At 34.7% G+C, this 20763-nt stretch overlaps 1 protein-coding gene across 1 annotated transcript; it reads left to right on the top strand.

Annotated features, from left to right (window-relative positions):
* The first annotated feature begins 1300 nt into the window (after window positions 1–1300).
* Window positions 1301–20763, top strand: LOC137837635 (uncharacterized). Its single transcript, XM_068646702.1, has 8 exons — window positions 1301–1381; window positions 1495–1559; window positions 1841–2194; window positions 18648–19207; window positions 19333–19525; window positions 19642–19706; window positions 19863–20073; window positions 20202–20763. Exons 3-8 carry the CDS (start codon window positions 2003–2005, stop codon window positions 20562–20564), a joined length of 1584 nt encoding a protein of 527 aa, XP_068502803.1. The 5' UTR covers window positions 1301–1381; window positions 1495–1559; window positions 1841–2002; the 3' UTR covers window positions 20565–20763.

The raw sequence follows: 20763 nt of genomic DNA, 5'->3' as shown, positions 1-20763 counted from the left end.
AATGACTTCTATTCAATATTTTAATTTATTTTTTAATACATTTATTTTACATAAATACATGTATATTATTACTTTTTACATATTATATAATTTATACTTTCATATATTATATAATCTAAATATTTATACATAAATCATATCACCTTTTTATAAGTGTATTTTTAACTTTAACAATATTTAAAAAATAGTAAATATTTTTAATTTATCACACAATTCATTTTTAACTCAATTTATTTAAAATTATTACAAAAAAAAGTAATTTTAAACTTCAACTTTATGGTTTAGGGTTATTAATTGTCATTTCTTTTGAAAAAAAAAAAATCAATTGAACTTGCAAACCGAATTGACAATTTTAATTAAGAGAGAAATAGTCAATCCATGTCCAATTTTATGATTAATTAATTGATCTTGCTTACAACATTGTCAATTTTGACCAATGCTTTGCATTTGATAAAATTAAAAAAAAACTGCACCATTTTGATAAAATTACCGTAATATGAAGAATTAAGTCATGGTGGCTCATTGAAACACGGTTAAAATGATTGTTAAATGTGATAACATAATAATAAAGAAACTTTGTGCATCTTCTTACCAATTAATGTTAGCATAAGTTTTTGGAAACAATTTTAAAATAATACGAGAACTTTAAATGCACTGTGATTAATGTTATGACAATAAAAAGACTATTATAGTAAAATAAATGAAAAATGAAAATTGAAATCAATTATTACAAGAAATTACTAAAGAAGAGATTTCTTAATTTTATTTATGTTTTTTAATTGTGGAATTACAATTGATTCTAATGTTCAGCCAATATGAATGCACATAATTGGTATGGTAATAGAAGGAAAGCACAACCAATCTTCACACCAATTAAAATCCCATGAATATTCAGGCACATTTACTATTACGGTGAATCAAAGAAAAATAATCATTATGCGAAAAACTCACAGTGAAAACTTGTTGGACTACTACAATCACAAAATCATGAAAAAATTTGGAGATTTCTAAGGATGGAAAAAACTAAAAAATTGTTTCGAGAATTCTAAGGATGGAAAAAACTAAAAAATTGTTTCAAGTGACAAAGACGTTAAATTTGTCGAATTATGGAAAATGGTCTCTTTCGAGAGAAAAAGGAATAACAAAATGGAGGTAAAAAAAATTAAAAAATTCCCAAAACCAGCAAGTATGAAACTGCAACATGTGTGCACTTCTTTTCCAAATTGTGGCCATCAAAGAAAGATTTGCAAAATGACCCTTTTTCTTAATTTGTCTCATTTCACATTTCACATAATTCATAGCACCGTATATAACAACCACTGAGACAAACCCACACAGCAGTGTGCTCACGAGATTCATAGCTTTTTTTTCCCTTTCCATGGTGAATCCACACTCACTCATTCATTCCTCTCTCTCTTTCATGTTAAATTTTTTATATGTTTCTCTCACCTTTGATCTTTCTTTCATCTACATGCCCTCACTTTTGTAATAAAGTTAAACACCTTTCTTAGATTCACATATACTCAACTCCAATCTACACAACACAAGAAAAATCTCAGGTTTGTTATGTTTCTCTTTGTGTCGGTTCTCATGATCTGTCTTTTGTTTCACACACCCCACATTAGTTACAAGTTTCACGTTTTGTAGCACAGTTTCATATGTGATTTATCTAGTTTATTCAAAAAGTAGTAGTTATAAATCTACGTTTTATAGCAAATCAGACGTGGTTTTTGGCTTTTCAGTAATCACTTTTAAACAACCATTATATATGCTATGCACATTTATGCAACATGGACTAAGTTTTCTCTGTTGTTGTTGTTCTTCTTCTTCTTCAATATAGAGATAATCCAATTGGGTAAAACTCACCGACCCAATTGAAGACCCATTCCAAAGTTTTCAGCTTTGAAACTTTCCATTTAAAACCATTTAAAAGAAGCTGAAAACTTGAAAAGGGTAAGAGTGAAGTGGCGCAGGGACAAAAACAGAGGCAAAGAAACAGAGGATGAGAGAGAACGACGAAATTGTAGTGACGCCGATGCAAGAGTACAGCGGATCGGGGCATTTTCGTCATTCCAATAAGGATGGAATCTGTTGGCCGGTCATGAAATCGCTGCCGCGATCAGCGGCGGCTCTCCTCTTCCCCGTCGTGCTGATCGTCGGCGCGTTGGCTTACACGCGCGTGATTGACACAGAAGTGAGTGTTCTTCCTAATTATTATTGATATTATTATCGTTATTGTTATCCTTTTACCTCCTACGTTGATTGGATCAATGTGTGTGCTATTTTTAACGTTATTGGATGCTCTTGTTACGTCACGGTTCTCTCTGAAACAGAGACACGTTGGGCAATTCCTTAGGCGTGTGTGAATTCCCTTGGCCCTTGGCATGCATCGGTGAACAAACCACCAAAAGGCATTGTCGTTTCTTCTCTTAGACTTATACCCACCAATAATTCTAATTAGTTATAGATAAATTTATTTAAACATTGTGTATATAGACTACACATAATTTTATTCAGAAAAATTTAATCACAAAACATATCAATTAAAAATAAAAATATTTTATAATATATAAGTGAATGTAAACTTATAAACTAATTTTGTAAGATTGAATTAGATCTAAAATTCACTTCTTAATATATTATTTATTTAAAATTTATTTAAAATAATATGTTAGATTAATCCAATCATTTATAAATATATAGTCTTACCGTTTTCAAGTCTCGACATTAGATATATATGTTAAAAATCTTATATTAAATCAATTTTATAAATTTTATAAAATTAAATTAAACTTAAATTTCATTATTATTTAATAAAGTTCATTTGAATAATAACAAGATTAAGCTTTTCTAAACTTTTATTATTTTAGAAAATAAACTTTTAGACTTGTTTAAATCTAAGATGAGACTTATATATACTAGTCATAAATGATTGATCATTGATGTTGGAAAGTAATTAAATTAAGAAAAACTTATAATAAAAAATATTGATAATAAATGTGGAAAAGAGAAGTATGTCAACTAATTTAGGTGTAATGGAAAGTGAAATATAGATGTGGTAGGTTTAGACCTCGCTACCAAAGTAGAAAACCTAAGTGAGAAACAAAACAAAAAATACAAACTCTCCTCGTGGTAGCTTATCGCTAGGGGGATTCAGTATCTAAATGGTCCAAAAATTTGACTAACTAGAAAACAATTGAACGACGTTAAATTTTGACAACGGAACTTCATTAATGTATTGAATTTTACATTTTTGATTTTGATATCGGAAAATTAACGTTAGGGTGAATCATTACAATCAATATATTGTTTGTTTTAACATAGTTAGGGTGAATCATTACAATCAATATATTGTTTGTTTTAGAAATCGGCGTTCTTTCACAGTTTTGTCCTTAAAAGACACTTTTGTGGGTTTTTTATGGATTAAGGGAGGAAAGTATTTAAGCTGCTTTGGACTTCGATTTCTAAGCGATGTATGACTATATTTTGGTCGTACTAGAATAATAGTCTCCCGTTGAGGGTTAAGGGAAAGAGTTTACAATTCCTACAGACGATGCCAATGTTTCGACCTCAAGTCCGAGATATAGCATCGCTAGAGACAATCACTGCAAATTAAAGTATTGTCAGCTTTAGATATTGATACTCCGTCACAATTTTACCCTTAAACAATGTTTTGGTTAACATATTTAAACTGTCATTTATCTCAACTTTTAAACTATTTAAAACTATATTTTGTCGAAGACCTACGAGACAATGTCTCTTTTAATAATCTTCAATACATCAAACAGAATATATTAAAAAAATGTGCTAAATTTTTCCTTGAAATCATTAGTGTTTTTGCTAGAAATTTCCATTTCCATGGTCTCACCAAAATAAACGCCGCTAGTGTCGGTTCCAAAGAACGTGAATTATAAGAAATCTTACTCTTGCTTTGGTGACCACGTGTCCTTAAAAACTTTATGACACCCAAAAAAGGGAACCAATTCTTGATTGTAAGGGATCACGTGCCTTGTAAGTTTGCGCCACCTGTTTCATGCACGTAAATTTCATTGGACCCATAACTTTGTTGTACATATGTTATTAATTTACCATATGTTAAGGGAAGCTTTGTCTTCTTTTCACTTTTCTATTTTTTTTAACCTATTCAAAGCTTTTAAGTAGGTCATTTACAGCGCTACATTTGCGTTTTCCTACTTCAACTCTCTAAGAGGTACGTGGATAATACGTCGTTGTTTTTATTTTGGGGTTTGTTTGACTATTTCTGCGTAAGTTTCATGAAACACAATATGTATCTCTATGGATAAAGATGATTTAAATAATATATGGAACTGGTTACATAATTGTTTATGTGCCAATAATTTTTTTACTTTTTCCTTTAAGTTTTATCTTTTTGTTATCGAAGTTTGATCGGAATAGACCTGAAAAAAGTATTCTCACACTCAAGTAAGTAATATATATAAAGAATGTATATTATAAAGTCGATTAAAGTGTCCCTTACACTTTCACAAAAAGTTTTATTTATAGTGTTGATTATGGGTTCTTGCCATGATGGGTCAGATATCAGTTATTGACTAATATTCATTGTGATACCTGATTAATAGGGATATATATTGGTATATTGGAATATCTGAAGAATATTTATAACATATTTTAGTTAATCAATATTTAGCTCTTTTAGTTAATCAGTATTTAGCTAATTTGTCGGAAATATTTCTCGCATGTTTCAGGATATGAATGTGACCCATTAAGTGTTATTGTAACTGTCGTTACTGTTATTTATTACGTAACTTGAAGTGTTCTTTGACTTGTTGGTCGGTCACTAGGCCTGAGACTGGTTCCCCCGATACTGACCAATACACTTGTTCCTAGGCTCGAAGAGATTAAATTCTAAAGATTTGTAAAATGGTTGTTAATGAACCCATTACGTAACTCTCTCTGCATTACGTAACTAACTACGTAACTCTCTTTGCCTCAAATTAAAGAACTTTGGATTTTCATACTATAAATACACCAATGTATCCATGCACTGATATATTAGAAATACAATGTTCTACCTTTTTCTTCTATGCACCTTTCCTTTTCTCTCTCTTCCTCTCATCACCTTTACATGGTATCAAGAGCTGGTGATTTTTTTTTTTCACTATGGCAACGTCTCCTTCCTCTGTTTCAGCCAAGTCTCCCTCTTCTTCTTCTTCCACTTCCCATTCCTCCCCATCGCTTCACACCTTCTCCACCCCTATCACACTAAAATTTAATGATGAGAATTTCTTGTTTGGCGCCAATAGATTCTTGCTCTGGTTGAAGGGCTTGATCTTCTCCATTTCTTGACTTCCTCTTCTACGCTGCCCAAACATCTCACCCATGATTATGGTTATGTTAATCCTGCATATCTTCTGCACAAATAGCAAGAGCATCTCCTCGTTGCCTGACTGTTTGCGTTTATGTCCACCTCCATGTTAACCCCTATGGTTGGTCTCTGCACTGTGCATCTTATCTGGAATAAACTCACTGTCTATTATGCTTCGCATACACGTGCCAAGGTTCGTCAACGAAAACTTCAACTTAAAACTTAGAAACGTCAACGTATTTTTTCCACGTATCTCCTTTCTCTCAAGTGTGTGGTTGATTCTCTTGCTTCTATTGGCTCTCCAATCTCTGCCGAAGACCATATAGATTCAATTCTTGATGGTCTCCTTGAAGAATATGACAACTTCGTCACATCTATCACCTCACTGCTTGATCCTTACACGGTTCAACATATTGAGTCTTTGCTTTTGGCTCAAGAAGATCGCTTTGATAAACACAAATTTCTTGATTCATCTCCTGCTCAAGTGCATTTCTCTTCCACTGGTTGGGTACCCTCGTTGTCTTCTAAATCTTCTTCGCGAGGAGGTCGTTCTTCCTCTCGTGCACCGTTTCACCAAAAGCGTCATAATTATTCTCGTCCCCCTCTCCCTAATTCTTGGAGATCTGGTGCTCCTTCTTCATCTTCTCAACCACGGGTTCAGTGTCAGCTATGTTTCAATTTTGGCTACACAACTTTAACATGCTAGACCCAGTCTGACGCTGTTTCTTCTTCACCCATAACTGCTAATACATCTTCTTTTCAACAACCTCTTCATGATCCTGAACCATCTATTCTGGGTACTCCTTCCATGGTGAGTGATCCTCTATGGTATCCAGATACAGAAGCTACTCATCATATCACCAATGATCCTATTGTTTTCAACAAGAAACAAATCTATAATGGTTCTGAGAATGTTCAACTTGGTAATGGTTCAGGTATGTTTATTCACAGTGTTGGTTATACTTCTCTATGTAATTCTTCTTCAAATCATCTTTTTACTCTTAATAATCTTCTACATGTACCATGTATTAACAAGAACCTTCTCAGCATTTCTCAATTTGCACGTGATAATGGTGTCTTTTTTGAATTTTTTCCTAACCATTGCCGTGTTAAAAATTAAGTTACCAAGTAGATTATTCTTCAAGGAAGGATTCATGATGGTCTTTACGTGTTTCGCACTTTACATAGACCTTTATGTTCCTCTGTTAATGCTACTTCCTATACTTCTACTTGCATAGTTATGATCTTTGGCATAAACGTCTTGTTCATGCTTCATCTAAAATAGTGAAACTTGTTATGCGTTCCAACAATATTTCATGTAATACTGATGTTTCTTTTTGTGACTCTTGTGCACAAGCCAAAACTCATCAACTTCCTTTTATTTCGTCCCATACTACTTATATAGCTCCTTTACTACTTGTGTTTGTTGATATTTGGGGCCCCTCTCATGTAGCCTCCACTAATGGTTCCCTGTACTATGTTGATGCTCTTTCTAAATACACATGGTTTTATCTCATTTCACACAAATCTCAAGCTACTTCTGTTTTTCTAAAATTTAAAGCTCTTGCTGAAAACCAAACTCTTAAACACATATGGCATCATTCATAGACTCACATGTCCTCACACCCAGCAACATAACGGTTCGGTTGAACGCAAACATCGCCACATAGTTGATATCGGCTTAGCTCTCCTTGTTGCTACCTCTCTACCTCTGCATTTCTAGGTGAAGCTTTTTCTTATGCAGTTTTCACTATTAATATCTTACCCACTCCTGTTTTACATAATCTTAGTCCGTATGAAATGCTCTTTTCTCGCAAACTTGATTATACCATTCTGAAAGTTTTTGGATGCGTTTGTTATCCTTTGCTTCGCCCATATAATCAACACAAATTTGAGTTTCGTTTGTCTTTATGCTTGTTTCTTGGGTATGCTTCTAACTGTAAAGGCTCTATATGCTTAACATCGTATGGCAAATTTATCTATTCACGCAATGTGCTCTTTAGTGAATTCTTTTTTCTATATTCTATGCCTAATAGTTTTTTCACGAGTTCTGCCAATATCAACACTAATTCTTCTACTTTTTCACTTGTGCTTACTATTATTTATGCTCCTCCTTCAACATCACCTTCCTCTGTCTCTCTCCTGAGTTGCCATCTCCGCTGTCTTATGCACCTTCACCTCCGATCTCCACTGCTTCCTTGACGCCAACAACTGCCTCTAATTTTAATGTTAACTCGATGATTACTCGTGCTAAGGATGACATTTTCAAGCCCAAAGCTTTCTAATCCTCTCTCTCTATTGATTTTCCTGAACCCTCAACGTATAAACAAGCACTGACTTAACCTCATTGGCTTCACGTGATGCAAGCTGAATATGACGCCCTTATGCAAAACAATACCTGGACCCTGACTACTCTTTCTCCAACTTCTAATGTTGTTGGGTGCAAATGGGTGTTCGAAAAGAAGTATAATGTTGATGGCTCTCTACAACGATACAAGGCACGCTTGGTAGCAAAAGGATTTCATCAACACGAAGGCTAGAATTTTATAGATACGTTTAGTCCTGGTATTAAACCCACTACTATTCGCTTAGTTCTCACCATTGTGTTATCTTCCTCTTGGCCAATTCATCGGATTGATATTAACAACACTTTTCTTCACGGTGACTTTGATTTTCTTGTCTACATGCACCAACCTCCAGGATTTTCCAGCACTGATACATCTCTTGTCTGTCGTCTCAACAAAGCCATCTATGGTCTCAAGCAAGCTCCTCGATCTTGGTTTCAAAAACTCTCAACCACACTTGTTCGCATGGGTTTTCATCCTCCAAAAGTGATATCTCAATGTTTACTCGTTTCACACCTACTGACACAATTTTTTTATTAGTCTATGTTGATGATATTCTCATCACTGGTAGCTCTAAACCTCTGGTGCAGGATTTCATTCACAACCTCAACAAAATTTTTGGGTTAAAGGACCTTGGTCCACTCCATTACTTTCTCAGAATTGAAGTTACATGGCTCCCTAATAATACTTTTCATCTTTCACAACATAAATATATTCACGATCTTCTTCAGCGTGTCCACATGCTCGACTCCAAACCTCAACCTACACCCATCGTCTCCTCCTTTCGTCTCGTTGCTGATGCTTCTGTCGCGGTTGTAGATCCTACTCTCTACCGCTAAGTTGTTGGCGCTCTTCAATACATTACACTCACTCGTCCTGAACTCTCCTTCTCTGTCAACAGAGTTTGCCAATTCATGAACAATCCACAACTCCCACACTGAACTACAGTTAAACATATTCTTTAGTCCCTTGTAGGCACTACAACACAAGGTCTACGTTTGTATCCTTCTCCAAACTACTCGGTTGTTGAATTCAGTGACTCAGACTGGACCACTGATCTTGATGACCACAAATTTTTCTAGGGTACTACATCTATGTTGGCCGCAACCTTATTTCTTGGTCCTCGAAGAAACAAAAGGTTGTCTCCCGCAGTAGCACTAAGGCCAAATACAAAAGTGTTGCAAATGCTCTTGCGAATATTCTCTAGATCAAGTCTCCAATGGCTGAACTCCGTCTTTCCGCTTCTACATCACACCTTTATTCTGACAATATGGGAGTTGCTCAGCTTGCTGCAAACCCTGTGATGCATTCCCGGTCTAAACACTTTGAGTTGGATTTGCATTTTGTTAGGGACTATGTCCAAGACAAATGTCTCATCCTTCTTCACCTTCCAACCCAGTTTCAAGTCGCAGATATCCTCACCAAACCTGTCTCTCGTGCTTCATTTCACAGTTTCAAACGTAAACTTAGGGTTCTTGATCTACCCACCCTAAGTTTAAGGGGGACTGTTAATGAACTCATTACATAACTAACTACGCAACTCTCTCTGCATTACGTAACTAACTACGTAACTCTCTTTGCCTCAGTTTAAAGCACTTTGGCTTTTCATACTATAAATACATTAATGTATCCATGCACTGATATATTAGAAAAACACTATTCTACCTTTTTCTTCTCTGGACCTTGCATTTTCTCTCTCTTCCTCTCATCACCTTTACAATGGTTGTTTGCGCTTTCTAAGGAGAGATGTGACTGTTGGGCGTACTTAATATTTGTCAAAGATGTGATGCGTGTTTTTTTATTGCAATGGGCGATAATAATTCTTTGATTGCACAGGACGTTAATAATTATGATCATACGAGACAATAATATTTTTGATCGCATGGGACAATAATAATTCTGATCGCACGAGACGATAATAATTTTGATCGCATGGGACAATAATATTTATGATGGCACGGGACGATAATAATTCTGATCGCACGGGGCCATAGTAATTTGTTGATCGTTCGGGGTAATTTGTTGATCGAGCGGAGCGATAATAATTTATGCGGATCGCGCGGGGCGATAATATTTTTTTGATCACTTGGGGCGGTAATAATTTAAGCAGATCGCTCAGGGCGATAGTATTTTGTTGATCGCACGGGGCGATAATAATTTATGCGGATCACGCAGGGCGAAGGGTTCCTTACATTTTTAACTCCTATTAGTGGCCTTTTTCATCAAATAAAGTTTAGATTAACATTTTGTTGATTGCGTGTGACAATAATAATTTATGCGGATTGCTCAGGGTGATAACATTTTGTTGATCGCGCGGGACGATAATAATTTATGCGGATTGCTCAGGACGATAACATTTTGCTGATCTCGCGAGGCGATACTATTTTGATCGCACATGGAGATAATAATTTATACGGATCGCACGGAGTGATAACATTTTGTTGATCGTGCGAGGTGATAATAATTTGTTGATCACTCGGGGCGATAATTTATCATGGTCGCTCGGGGAGATAATGTGGTCGGTAGGATTTCTATTCAACCGTATAAGCAAAAATATAATATATACTTGTAAAGTACCTCGTTAAAACCTTCTCGGTTAAGAACCCTCCTTAGATTCCACATGTTGCTAATATTCCAACAATCAAGTGGGTAAGAGGATAAAATATGTCAATGAAGTATGTCTTCCATAGAGTAATACTTATCTTATTTTTGGAATTCATGTTCTATTTATAGAGTTTTGTTTGAACTCCTCCAATTCGTCTTTTTTGACGAGAATAATCTCTCAAAAAGTTTAAATGATGATAATCATAACATATTTAAATAACAACAATTATGTTTGTTATTTTCAGGATAAAATAAAATCTCAATAGATTTAAATGATGATAATCCTAACAACAATTTGTTTGTTATTTTCAAGATAAATTGAGACAATAATAATTATGATTGCACGAGACGATAATAATTCTTTCAGGATAAAATTTCAACAGATTTAAATAATGATAATCATAACAAATTTAAATTAAAACAATTATCTTAGGACGATAAAAATTCTGATAGCACGGGGCAATAAAAATTATAATAGCACAAAGTGATAATAATTTTAATCACATGAGGCGACAATAATTCTAATCGCACAAGGCGACAATAATTCTAATCGCACATGACGATAATAATTCGTTCAGGATAAAAAAATCTCAACATATTTAATTATAACAGATTTAAACAACAAAAATTATGTTTTTTTTTATTTTTCAGGATAAAAATCTCAACAAATTTAAATGATGATAATCATAACAGATTTTAGTAACAACAATTATATTTGTTATTTTCAAGATAAAATCTCAATAGATTTGAATGATGATAATTATAACATATTTAAATAACAACAATTATATTTGTTATTTTCAAGATAAGCTCTCAACAGATTTAAATCATAACATATTTAAATAACAAAAATTATGTTGGGACGATAATAATTCTGATAACACGGGCTATAATAATTATGATCGCATGGAGGCGATAATGATTCTTTCAAGATAAAATCTCAACAATTGTTGGAGATATTTCTCATATATTCCGGGATATGAATGTGACTCATTAAGTGCTATTATAATTGTCGTTACTGTTATGTATTGCGTGACTTGAGGTGTACTTTGACTCGGTCGGTCGATCACCAAGTCCGAGACTAGCTCGTCTGGTATCGATTGATACACTATATGTTTTATTATTTTGTAAAATTTCATACTATATAATTCCTCTAACAGAAAGTTGACCCTCATTATCTCACCATTTTCTCTTATACGTCACTCAATCATATTTTATAACTTGTAAAAAACAAAAAACATTGACCAATATATTATTAAAAAAAATTAATAAGATGATAAGATGTGAGAATTGCAAAAATGTTTTTAAATAGCGTTTTTTAAAGTACTTAAGCAACAATTTTAGAACTGTAGTGTACATGTTATTTATAGTTTTGAAACAGTAGTCTATAATAAAATTATAGACGATAATTGTTAGCAGACTGCGATTTATATGAATAATCGTAACCTATGTGTTATAGACTACATTTTTATCTTGAATTGTCGTCTATATAATTATATTAATTTTAAAATTGTGATTGCATTTTATTAGACGACGCTCCATTTGAACAGGTGTTTATAGACGTTTAGGGTTTAAAGTTGTCAAACACTCTTTTTGTGCTAGTGAATATGGGGTGAGATGTGGAGAATTATCAAATATGTTAGAAATTACTCCTGTTGTAAAAAAAAAAAACTTATACTTTAGTCATATAAAGAGTGTTATACTTATTATTCTTTCTAAATTTTATAATGATATTCAAATTTTATGTTCGTATATTGTATTCTTGTGATATAACTTCAAATTGCATAATATCTTGATGAAAATCATCCAATCTTGAAACTTTTGGCTAATAAGATAGACGATGATCGAGACTTACTAGAGAGATTGTAAAGTTTTTTTCTTCTTTTTAGCCTTGTAAAAATTGTATAAAGTAGTTAGGAAATATTGGGCCTTGTACCAAAGTAGAGTATGGTGTAAATAAGAGAGAAAGTAAAGTGTAAAATAGTAAAAGAGGGGTGCAAATAGAAATATAGGTAAGGAAGACATGATGCTCTACATGTCTTCTCCATTAAATGAAGGCTTGCCATTTGTCACTCTTCCAATGAAGAGGATTTGCACCAATAAGGTGGTGACACTTCTCACACTCTCATTTGAGAGGTTTTGAGAGACTTTTTCCTATAAATAGTAGTCTCTTGTACATGTTTTTATAACTTTGATTAGAGTAATGAAATGTTGTCCAATTTGAGACACTTTTACTTATTCAAAGTTCTCTCTAGAGTTGTCTTCTTGCTAGACTCCTCCCAGTGTCCAAGAAGTGTAGGCTACACTCACACTAATTTAAAGCAAAATGCGTCCACGTTGCGTAGGTTTAACCCACTGAAAATATGTCCACATTGTGTAGTTTTAATCCACGCAAATTGCTTCCACATTGTGTAGTTTTAGCTCACTCAAATTGCTTCCATTTTGCGTAGGTTTAGCCCACTCAAATTGCTTCCATTTTGCGTAGGTTTAGCCCACTCTAATTACGTCCACCACTCAATCCCACGCTAGAGTGTTAGCGTCAAAGGTATTAGCTTCCATTTTATGTTTGACGCTGAACCTACGCTAAAAGCAATTTTGCGTGGGCTTTTTCCTGTTTGTGTCTCTCAAAGACCTACACTATTTTTCTTATTTCTTGTAGTGTCTCTAGAGTTGTCTTCTTGCTAGACTCCTCCTAGTAATGTTGGCATAACCTCACTTAGATTGATCGTCATAATTTTTATCTCTTCCAAATTTCTACAATTCTTCATGCTTCCACAATAGTGTTCATCATTCATAAAAGATATTCGAATCAAATAAAAAAAAAGAATCTACAAATGAAGATACAAACTAAGATTGCATCATATCCACGTAGATTTTGTTTTACCTTGTTGGAGGAGCTTCATTGATTATGTACTTATTATAAAAATTATTTAACTAATTCATTCAACTAGTCCAAATAGCTAGGAAAGAGTAATTGAGGTTAGATTAAGCTAAATTGGTGAAAATATGTAATCAACTTTTATATAAGTTGCATCGTCTATTTCACATCCTTATTCCCTATCAGAAATTTTCATAATCTATGTGACATTTTATATGAATATTTTACAAAAAATTGTAAGATTTTTTTTATAAAATGTGAAAGATTCCAATAATGATTAGTCTTGACTAAATAAGTAAATAAATTTAATAAGGATTCTGAAATTTTTTCACTCATTCATAAAGAAAGCCACTCAACTTTCGTGAGCTCTACAACAACAACAACTCAAAAAAGTTTACTTCAGATAGCATTACAATAATTTCAATACATATTTTTTAATTGATGATATTGTATCTAAAAGTTCTGTATATGTGAAAAAGATAAATACTGTTAATACTTATTGTTTGAGAATAAGTTGGAGTAATTTGATGTGGATGTTCTCGTGAATCAACTTCTTCTATAAAGGGTGTTAGAATTTTATAATAGAAATCGAATGGTTATTCATCTAATAAGATTATTCAACAACGTTCAAGTCAATAAGAACTTTATGATATAATTGAGTAAAAAATAAGTAAAAAAGTATCGAATTGGAGAATTTATCTAATATGATATAAATATGCTATTTCATGAGTAAGCTGGGAAGTTTTGTGTAAACTTAGAGAGGAGGGTGGATTGGGTTTGAGAGACATCCGAAAGTTCAATGCTGCTCACCTGGCTAAATGGAAATGGAGGTATATATCAGATGAAAATGGGAAATGGAAGGATTTGTTGGATTCGAAGTATGACTCAGAACTAGAATTATCGCAAACACCGGTCAAACATCAATTGTGGTGGTGGAGAGACTTGCTTAAAGTTTGTAGGGAGGGTGGAGGAGAAGGGTGATTTCACAAAGAAATTGGGTGGAAATTAGGATGCGGAGACAAAATAAAGTTCTGGGAGGATGTGTGGGTTGGTAATTGTAATCTCAAAACTTTGTTTCCTGGATTGTATTCTTTGTCTTTAAACCAGGGGCAAAAGGTGGAAGAGGTAGGTGAGTGGGACGAGTCGGTTTGGCGTTGGCGTTTAAAGTGGAGGCGTGAAAGATTTGAGTGGGAATCCTCGTTGGTAGAAGAGCTTGTAGTGCACATATCCACGACAATCTTGCTTAAAGAAGAGAAGGATGTTCAGGTGTGGGGAATGATGAAGCGGGATGTTTCTCTGTGAACTCCGCTTATGAATGCTTATCTAAACATGGAAGAGGCCCTCAACTTGATGTGTTCAAGTCTCTTTGGAAGGCTAAGGCTTTCCCAGTGTGGTGACCATATCGTGGAGAATTCTGATGGATAGACTATCAACTAGAGAGTGTTTGAGTAGGAGAGAGGTGTTGATGAACTCTACCTTATGTGCTTTATGCCAGACCAAGGATGAATCTTGTCAACACCTCTTCCTAGATTGTAAATATGCAACACGTGTCTGGTCCATGTGCTTTAAGTGGATTGGTATTTTGTTTGTCCAACATAACGATATTAAGACCCACTTCGAGAGTTTTCACCTGTTCCAGGTTAGTTATAATCAAAATCTGGTTTGGAAAGGGGTTTGGACAGCAATAGTCAGGTGTATTTGGAACCATAGGAATTCAGTAGTGTTCAAGCTATTAGCATTAAACTCAAAGCCTTCAGCCATCATCAGTTTTATTTTAGCATCTGAATAGCCAATAATTATTATCTTTAATTCTAGTTTTGAATGTCATTTATACTATGATTTAAATGTAAATTATAGTATAGGTTTTATGAGAGAGAAGGTAGAATTTGAGAAGTCTATTGTAAGACTATTTAGAGAGATTGTATTCTTATTTGAAAAACAGCAGTGAAATAAAATATATATTTTCTGTTCACAAATATCTTGCTCTGTTTTATTCTCTCAACACCAACAATTGGTATCAGAGCTATTTTCTTGAGGGATCTGTGAGGTTAGTAGAGTGCACCAATGGAAGGAGGATTAAATTTTTCAGTAATGGCACCACCTGTCTTTGATGGAGACAATTATGAAATGTGGGCTGTTCGTATGGAGACCTACCTAGAAGCATTGAATTTATGGGAAGCTGTAGAAGAGGACTATGAAATTCAGTCCCTTCCAGAAAACCCTACGGTGGCACAAATAAAATCACAGAAGGAAAAAACGATAAAGAAATCAAAGGCAAAAACATGTTTATTTGCAGCTGTATCTCCTATGGTATTCACAAGGATAATGTCCTTGAAGTCAGCAAAATAAATCTGGGATTACCTCAAGGCAGACTATGAAGGTGAAGAGAGGATTCGTGGAATGCAAACTCTGAATCTAATCAGAGAGTTTGAATTGCAGAGAATGAAGGAGTCAGAATCCGTAAAAGAGTACTCGAACAGATTTCTAAGCATTGCCAACAAAGTGAGGTTGCTTGGATCTGTGTTAAAAGATTCAAGAATTGTGGAAAAACTGCTTGTAACAGTTCCAGAGAGGTTTGAAGCCACCATAACAACCCTGGAGAACACAAAGGACCTATCAAAGATTTCTGTTGCAGAGCTCTTAAATGCTTTACAAGCATAAGAACAAAGGAGAGCCATGAGACAAGATGGAGCAATAGAAGGAGCCTTACTAGTCAAACATGAAGGTGGCTGGAGAAACAAAGGTAGAAATTATCCTCCTTGTAAGCATTGCAACAAGTTAGGTCATCCACCGTTTAAGTGTTGGAGAAGACCTGATGCTAAGTGCAACAAGTGCAATCAACTTGGGCATGAAGCAATCATTTGTAGAAACCAAAGTGAGCAACAAGATGTAGATGCTCAAATTGCAAATGAGGAGGAGGATGTACTTTTCGTTGCAACTGGTTTTTGCAGCAATATTTCAAGTGCATCTTGGTTAATTGACAGTGGCTGCACCAACCACATGACACATGACAAGGAACTCTTCAAGGAATTGAGAACTACTGATATTAAAAGGGTGAGGATTGGAAATGGTGAACACCTTGCAGTAAAAGGAAAAGGCACAATAGCTATCACAAGCTATAAAGGTATAAAAATCATTACATATGTTCTTTTTGTGCCAGAGATTGATCAAAATCTTTTGAGTGTTGGTCAATTGTTGGAAAAAGGCTATAAGGTGATGTTTGAAAATAAACATTGTTTAATCAAAGATGTTGATGGCAGAGATTTGTTTAAAGTTGAAATGAAGGGAAAAAGTTTTGCTCTCAATCCAATGGAGGAGGAGCACATTGCCTTTAAATCCAAAGAAAATGTCACAGAAATTTATGTACTTGACTTGAAGAATAATATTCTCAGTATGGGAAAATTATTGGAGAGTGTTGAAGCAAAATTTGATAACCTGAAAAAAAGGTTTACAAAATTGGAAGAAAAATATGTTGATATGGAGAAAGACAAGGAAAGTAGAGTCAATCAAGTTGAAGAACTCCATTTGTTGCTTTTGACACAAAAAGAAAAGGTGAATGAATTACAATTCAAATTAAAAGCCCCTTTTGGTTCATGTGTTTTACTTGAAAATAATGGTTTTGACTTAGGAGAAGACCATAAATGGAATGGTGTTGAGACATCATCTGAAAGGGAAATATGGTATAATCATTATCTTCGAAGCTCATTGAAGTCAAAGTCTTTCTTAAATCCTTTTAATTCAAAGGGTGAAAGTGGAGAAGATTTTGTTTAGAAAATTAAAAGTAATTCAATTCAAAATTCTGCACGGATTGATGCAGTGAAGAAAAATATTGGAGGTAGTGTGAGCGATGACAATCAGAAAAGCAACAATCTAAATGAATAATATGAAAGGTTTGAGTTTAAGGGGGAATTTGTTAGCATTAAACTCAAAGCCTTCAGCCGTCATCAATTTTATTTTAGCATCTGAATAGCCAATAATTATTATCTTTAATTCTAGTTTTTGAATGTCCTTTATACTATGATTTAAATGTAAATTATAGTATAGGTTTTATGAGAGAGAATGTAGAATTTGAGAAGTCTATTGTAAGACTATTTAGAGAGATTGTATTCTTATTTGAAAAACAGCAGTGAAATAAAATATATATTTTCTGTTCACAAATATCTTGCTCTGTTTTATTCCCTCAACACCAACACAAGCAAGGTGCAGTAGATGCAGAAGAAATGTTTCAACAAGCACAACTCAAATCTTGGTTATGGATGAAACACAAGTCAGACTCTTTTAATTACTCCTTAGTGGATTGGGTCCTGAACCCAATGTCTTGCATTAGAAGCTATAAGTAAGTGGGTATCGGAGGAATCAAGTTGTGTAGAAGGGGGAAGGAGGTGCTGCAGGTGGTCATGGAATGGACTGGTGTTGTGTAGATTACAGTGCTGGATTTTGGTGCTGCTGATGCAGGTTTGTTCCCAGCGTTCATGCTGGTTTTGTACTGGTTGTCGGGACTGTTGGAGCTGGTTTGAACCTGTTTAAGCAAAGACACTAAGACAGAATGGTAATGAAGCTGAAGCAACTCTTGAACCAGATATCAAAAGTTCAAGACCTTAGGTATGCTCTGTAGCTGCCAGTTTTTTCACTGCAGTGGTTTGTTCGTCTCTGGTCTTGGCGGTTTTCGGGAAGCCTCTGTCAATGCCACTAAATGGTTATGACTTGTAGATACAAGCAAAGGGCCAAAGACGGTTGATTATGTAGCTGAAGTTAACCCTGAATATAAGTCTTTTCTCTGGTTTTGGCTCGCAAGGTGTCACAAGTGTTGTATGTAAAAGGGGAGGCTCAAATCATGTGATGTGGCTGTGTTCTTCTGCATCTGAAGGTGTTGTTATCAGATGGAATAATTACCTCTAATCACCTGATACATGGAAGTTGCATGATGGGTGGATACTTTGGTTCTCCTTAATGGGCAAGAAAGGGGAGTAAAACTTGGGTAGGACTCTATTCCCAAGGGGATGTTGCGGTGTTGTGTGGTGTGATGCACCCATTTTGCAGGGCAGGCTCAGAGGATGATGAAGAGCAGACAATTCAATGATTTTGTATAAGGGTTGAAACATCCTTGAAGTGTCCATAAATTTAATTTATTTATAATTGATAAAAAAAAGGAAATGGGGGAGGTTGTCAATGAATATCCTTATTTTGTTGGACACTTATTTTAATATGCAAATATTTGCAAAGAGGTTGTGAGTGAATATCTTACTTTTCTTTGTTGTACACTTATTTTAATATGCACATATTTACAATGAGTTGAAATGGGAACTATCATAACAATTTAGATATGTGTTCCAATTTTACTTAGTTTCATAATTTATAAATTTTAATTATTCATAAAATGTATTTAAATCTATGGTATCTCTTATTTTTTCAAGAATTGCCCTACTAACACCATGTAGTATCTTTGTGGTGATTCACTTTGGCTTATGTGTAGTTTATATTTTCTGGAATTTCATCTGCCAAGTCCTCATTAAGCACCACAAGTCCCTTCACAATCCCTCTCAGGATTCAACGAGAGACTCCCTTGAACTGCAATGTATACAACAACACAGGAACATGCCCCACCAACCAAAACCCAATCCAAGAGGATGATCAGAGCCGTTCATCTGCCACGTGTCCTGACTACTTCCGCTGGATCCACGAGGACCTGAGACCGTGGGCCCACACAGGCATAACACAAGAGATGGTGGAGAAGGCAAAGGCAACAGCAAATTTCAAGCTGGTGATATTGAAGGGTAGGGCTTATTTGGAGACCTACGAAAAGGCCTTCCAAACAAGGGATGTTTTTACATTGTGGGGCATTTTGCAGTTGTTAAGGAGGTACCCTGGAAAAGTGCCTGATTTGGAACTCATGTTTGATTGTGTGGATTGGCCTGTGGTTTCTGCTAATCAATATAGTGGACCTGTTCCTCAGCAGCCACCACCATTGTTTAGATACTGTGGGAATGATGATACCTTGGACATTGTCTTTCCTGATTGGTCCTTCTGGGGATGGTAACTCCCTTACACTTATTTCTTCTACTGTTCTTGTCATCATGGTACATAAACTAAGCTTTTACTGAGTAGAAAACGATTTAGCTAGCATTGATGGCATATTATTGTATATCATTGGTGCATAGGGCTGAGGTCAATATAAAGCCATGGCAAGTTTTGTTGGGAGAGTTGAAAGAAGGGAACAAGAAGATACCATGGCTCAACAGAGAGCCTTATGCATATTGGAAAGGTAATCCAGTTGTTGCAGAAACCAGAGAAGACCTCATGAAATGCAATGTTTCTGAAAATCAAGATTGGAATGCTCGTTTATATGCTCAGGTATATATATCATCATTCTTCTTAGCTCTCTTTAATTACACTCATTTTGTTTTATCTTTATTATTATATATAGATATATATTCTCTTCTCCTTCTTGACAAATGAACATTATCCAGGATTGGGGAAGAGAATCACAACAAGGGTTTAAGCAATCAGACTTGGCAAGCCAATGCACTCATAGGTATAATTAAACATGGAAGAGTGTTTTTAATGATGTATGGAAGGGACAATTTCTAAACTCCTCTTATTATTTTGTGTAATAGTACATTTTCAATTTATCAGTAGTAATGCATTTTTTGTTGTTGGACATGTTTCAATTTCTTCATGATTTGTGCAGATATAAGCTGTACATTGAAGGTTCTGCTTGGTCAGTGAGTGAAAAATATATCCTGGCATGTGACTCTACCACTCTACTTGTAAAACCACATTACTATGATTTTTTCACAAGAGGACTCGTTCCATTGCACCACTATTGGCCCATAAAGGAAGATGACAAGTGCAGGTCCATTAAGTTTGCTGTAGATTGGGGGAACAGTAACAAGCAAAGGGTAATCTTCAAGTTTTGTTTTTTCTGCAGAATATATATGCTTTCTAAGATTAATCTTGAAAATTTTCACCTCTGAATATTTGAACACATTCTCAATGTTTAGCCATTGTTATTTGTGAAATTCATCAGGCAATTCAAATTGGAAAGGCTGCAAATGACTTCATTCAAGAAGAGTTGAAGATGGATTATGTGTACGACTACATGTTTCATCTCCTAAATGAATATGCTAAACTATTTACATACAAACCCTCCATTAGTGGCAATGCTACTGAACTATGTGTGGAGTCAATGGTTTGTGAAGCAGAAGGATTGAAAAAGGCATTTATGATGGAATCATTGGTGAAGGGTCCTGCAAACACCAACCCTTGCACCATGCCTGCCCCTTTTGAGCCTCCATCTTTGTACGCAGAATTACAGAGAAAGGAAAGTTCAATTCAACAAGTTGACTCATGGGAGAGAAGTTACTGGGAGAATCAAACCATAGCATCTTAATCAATCTTTTTCCCATGTTCAATTCAACATATTCACTCATAGCATGTTTCCCCTTTCAAACACACATATAGAGTTATCTTGGGAGGATAAAAGTAGAATCTAGATTATATATATTGTACCAGACTTTAGATAAACCATGCCCTACCACATAAAATATGAGTTTTAGATTTTTTTATTGATAAATGTTATGGTTAATATA

The sequence above is a fragment of the Phaseolus vulgaris genome, chromosome 4, assembly GCF_000499845.2.
Source record: "Phaseolus vulgaris cultivar G19833 chromosome 4, P. vulgaris v2.0, whole genome shotgun sequence".
NCBI lineage: Eukaryota > Viridiplantae > Streptophyta > Magnoliopsida > Fabales > Fabaceae > Phaseolus > Phaseolus vulgaris.
This window is presented reverse-complemented; position numbering and strand designations above follow the sequence as displayed.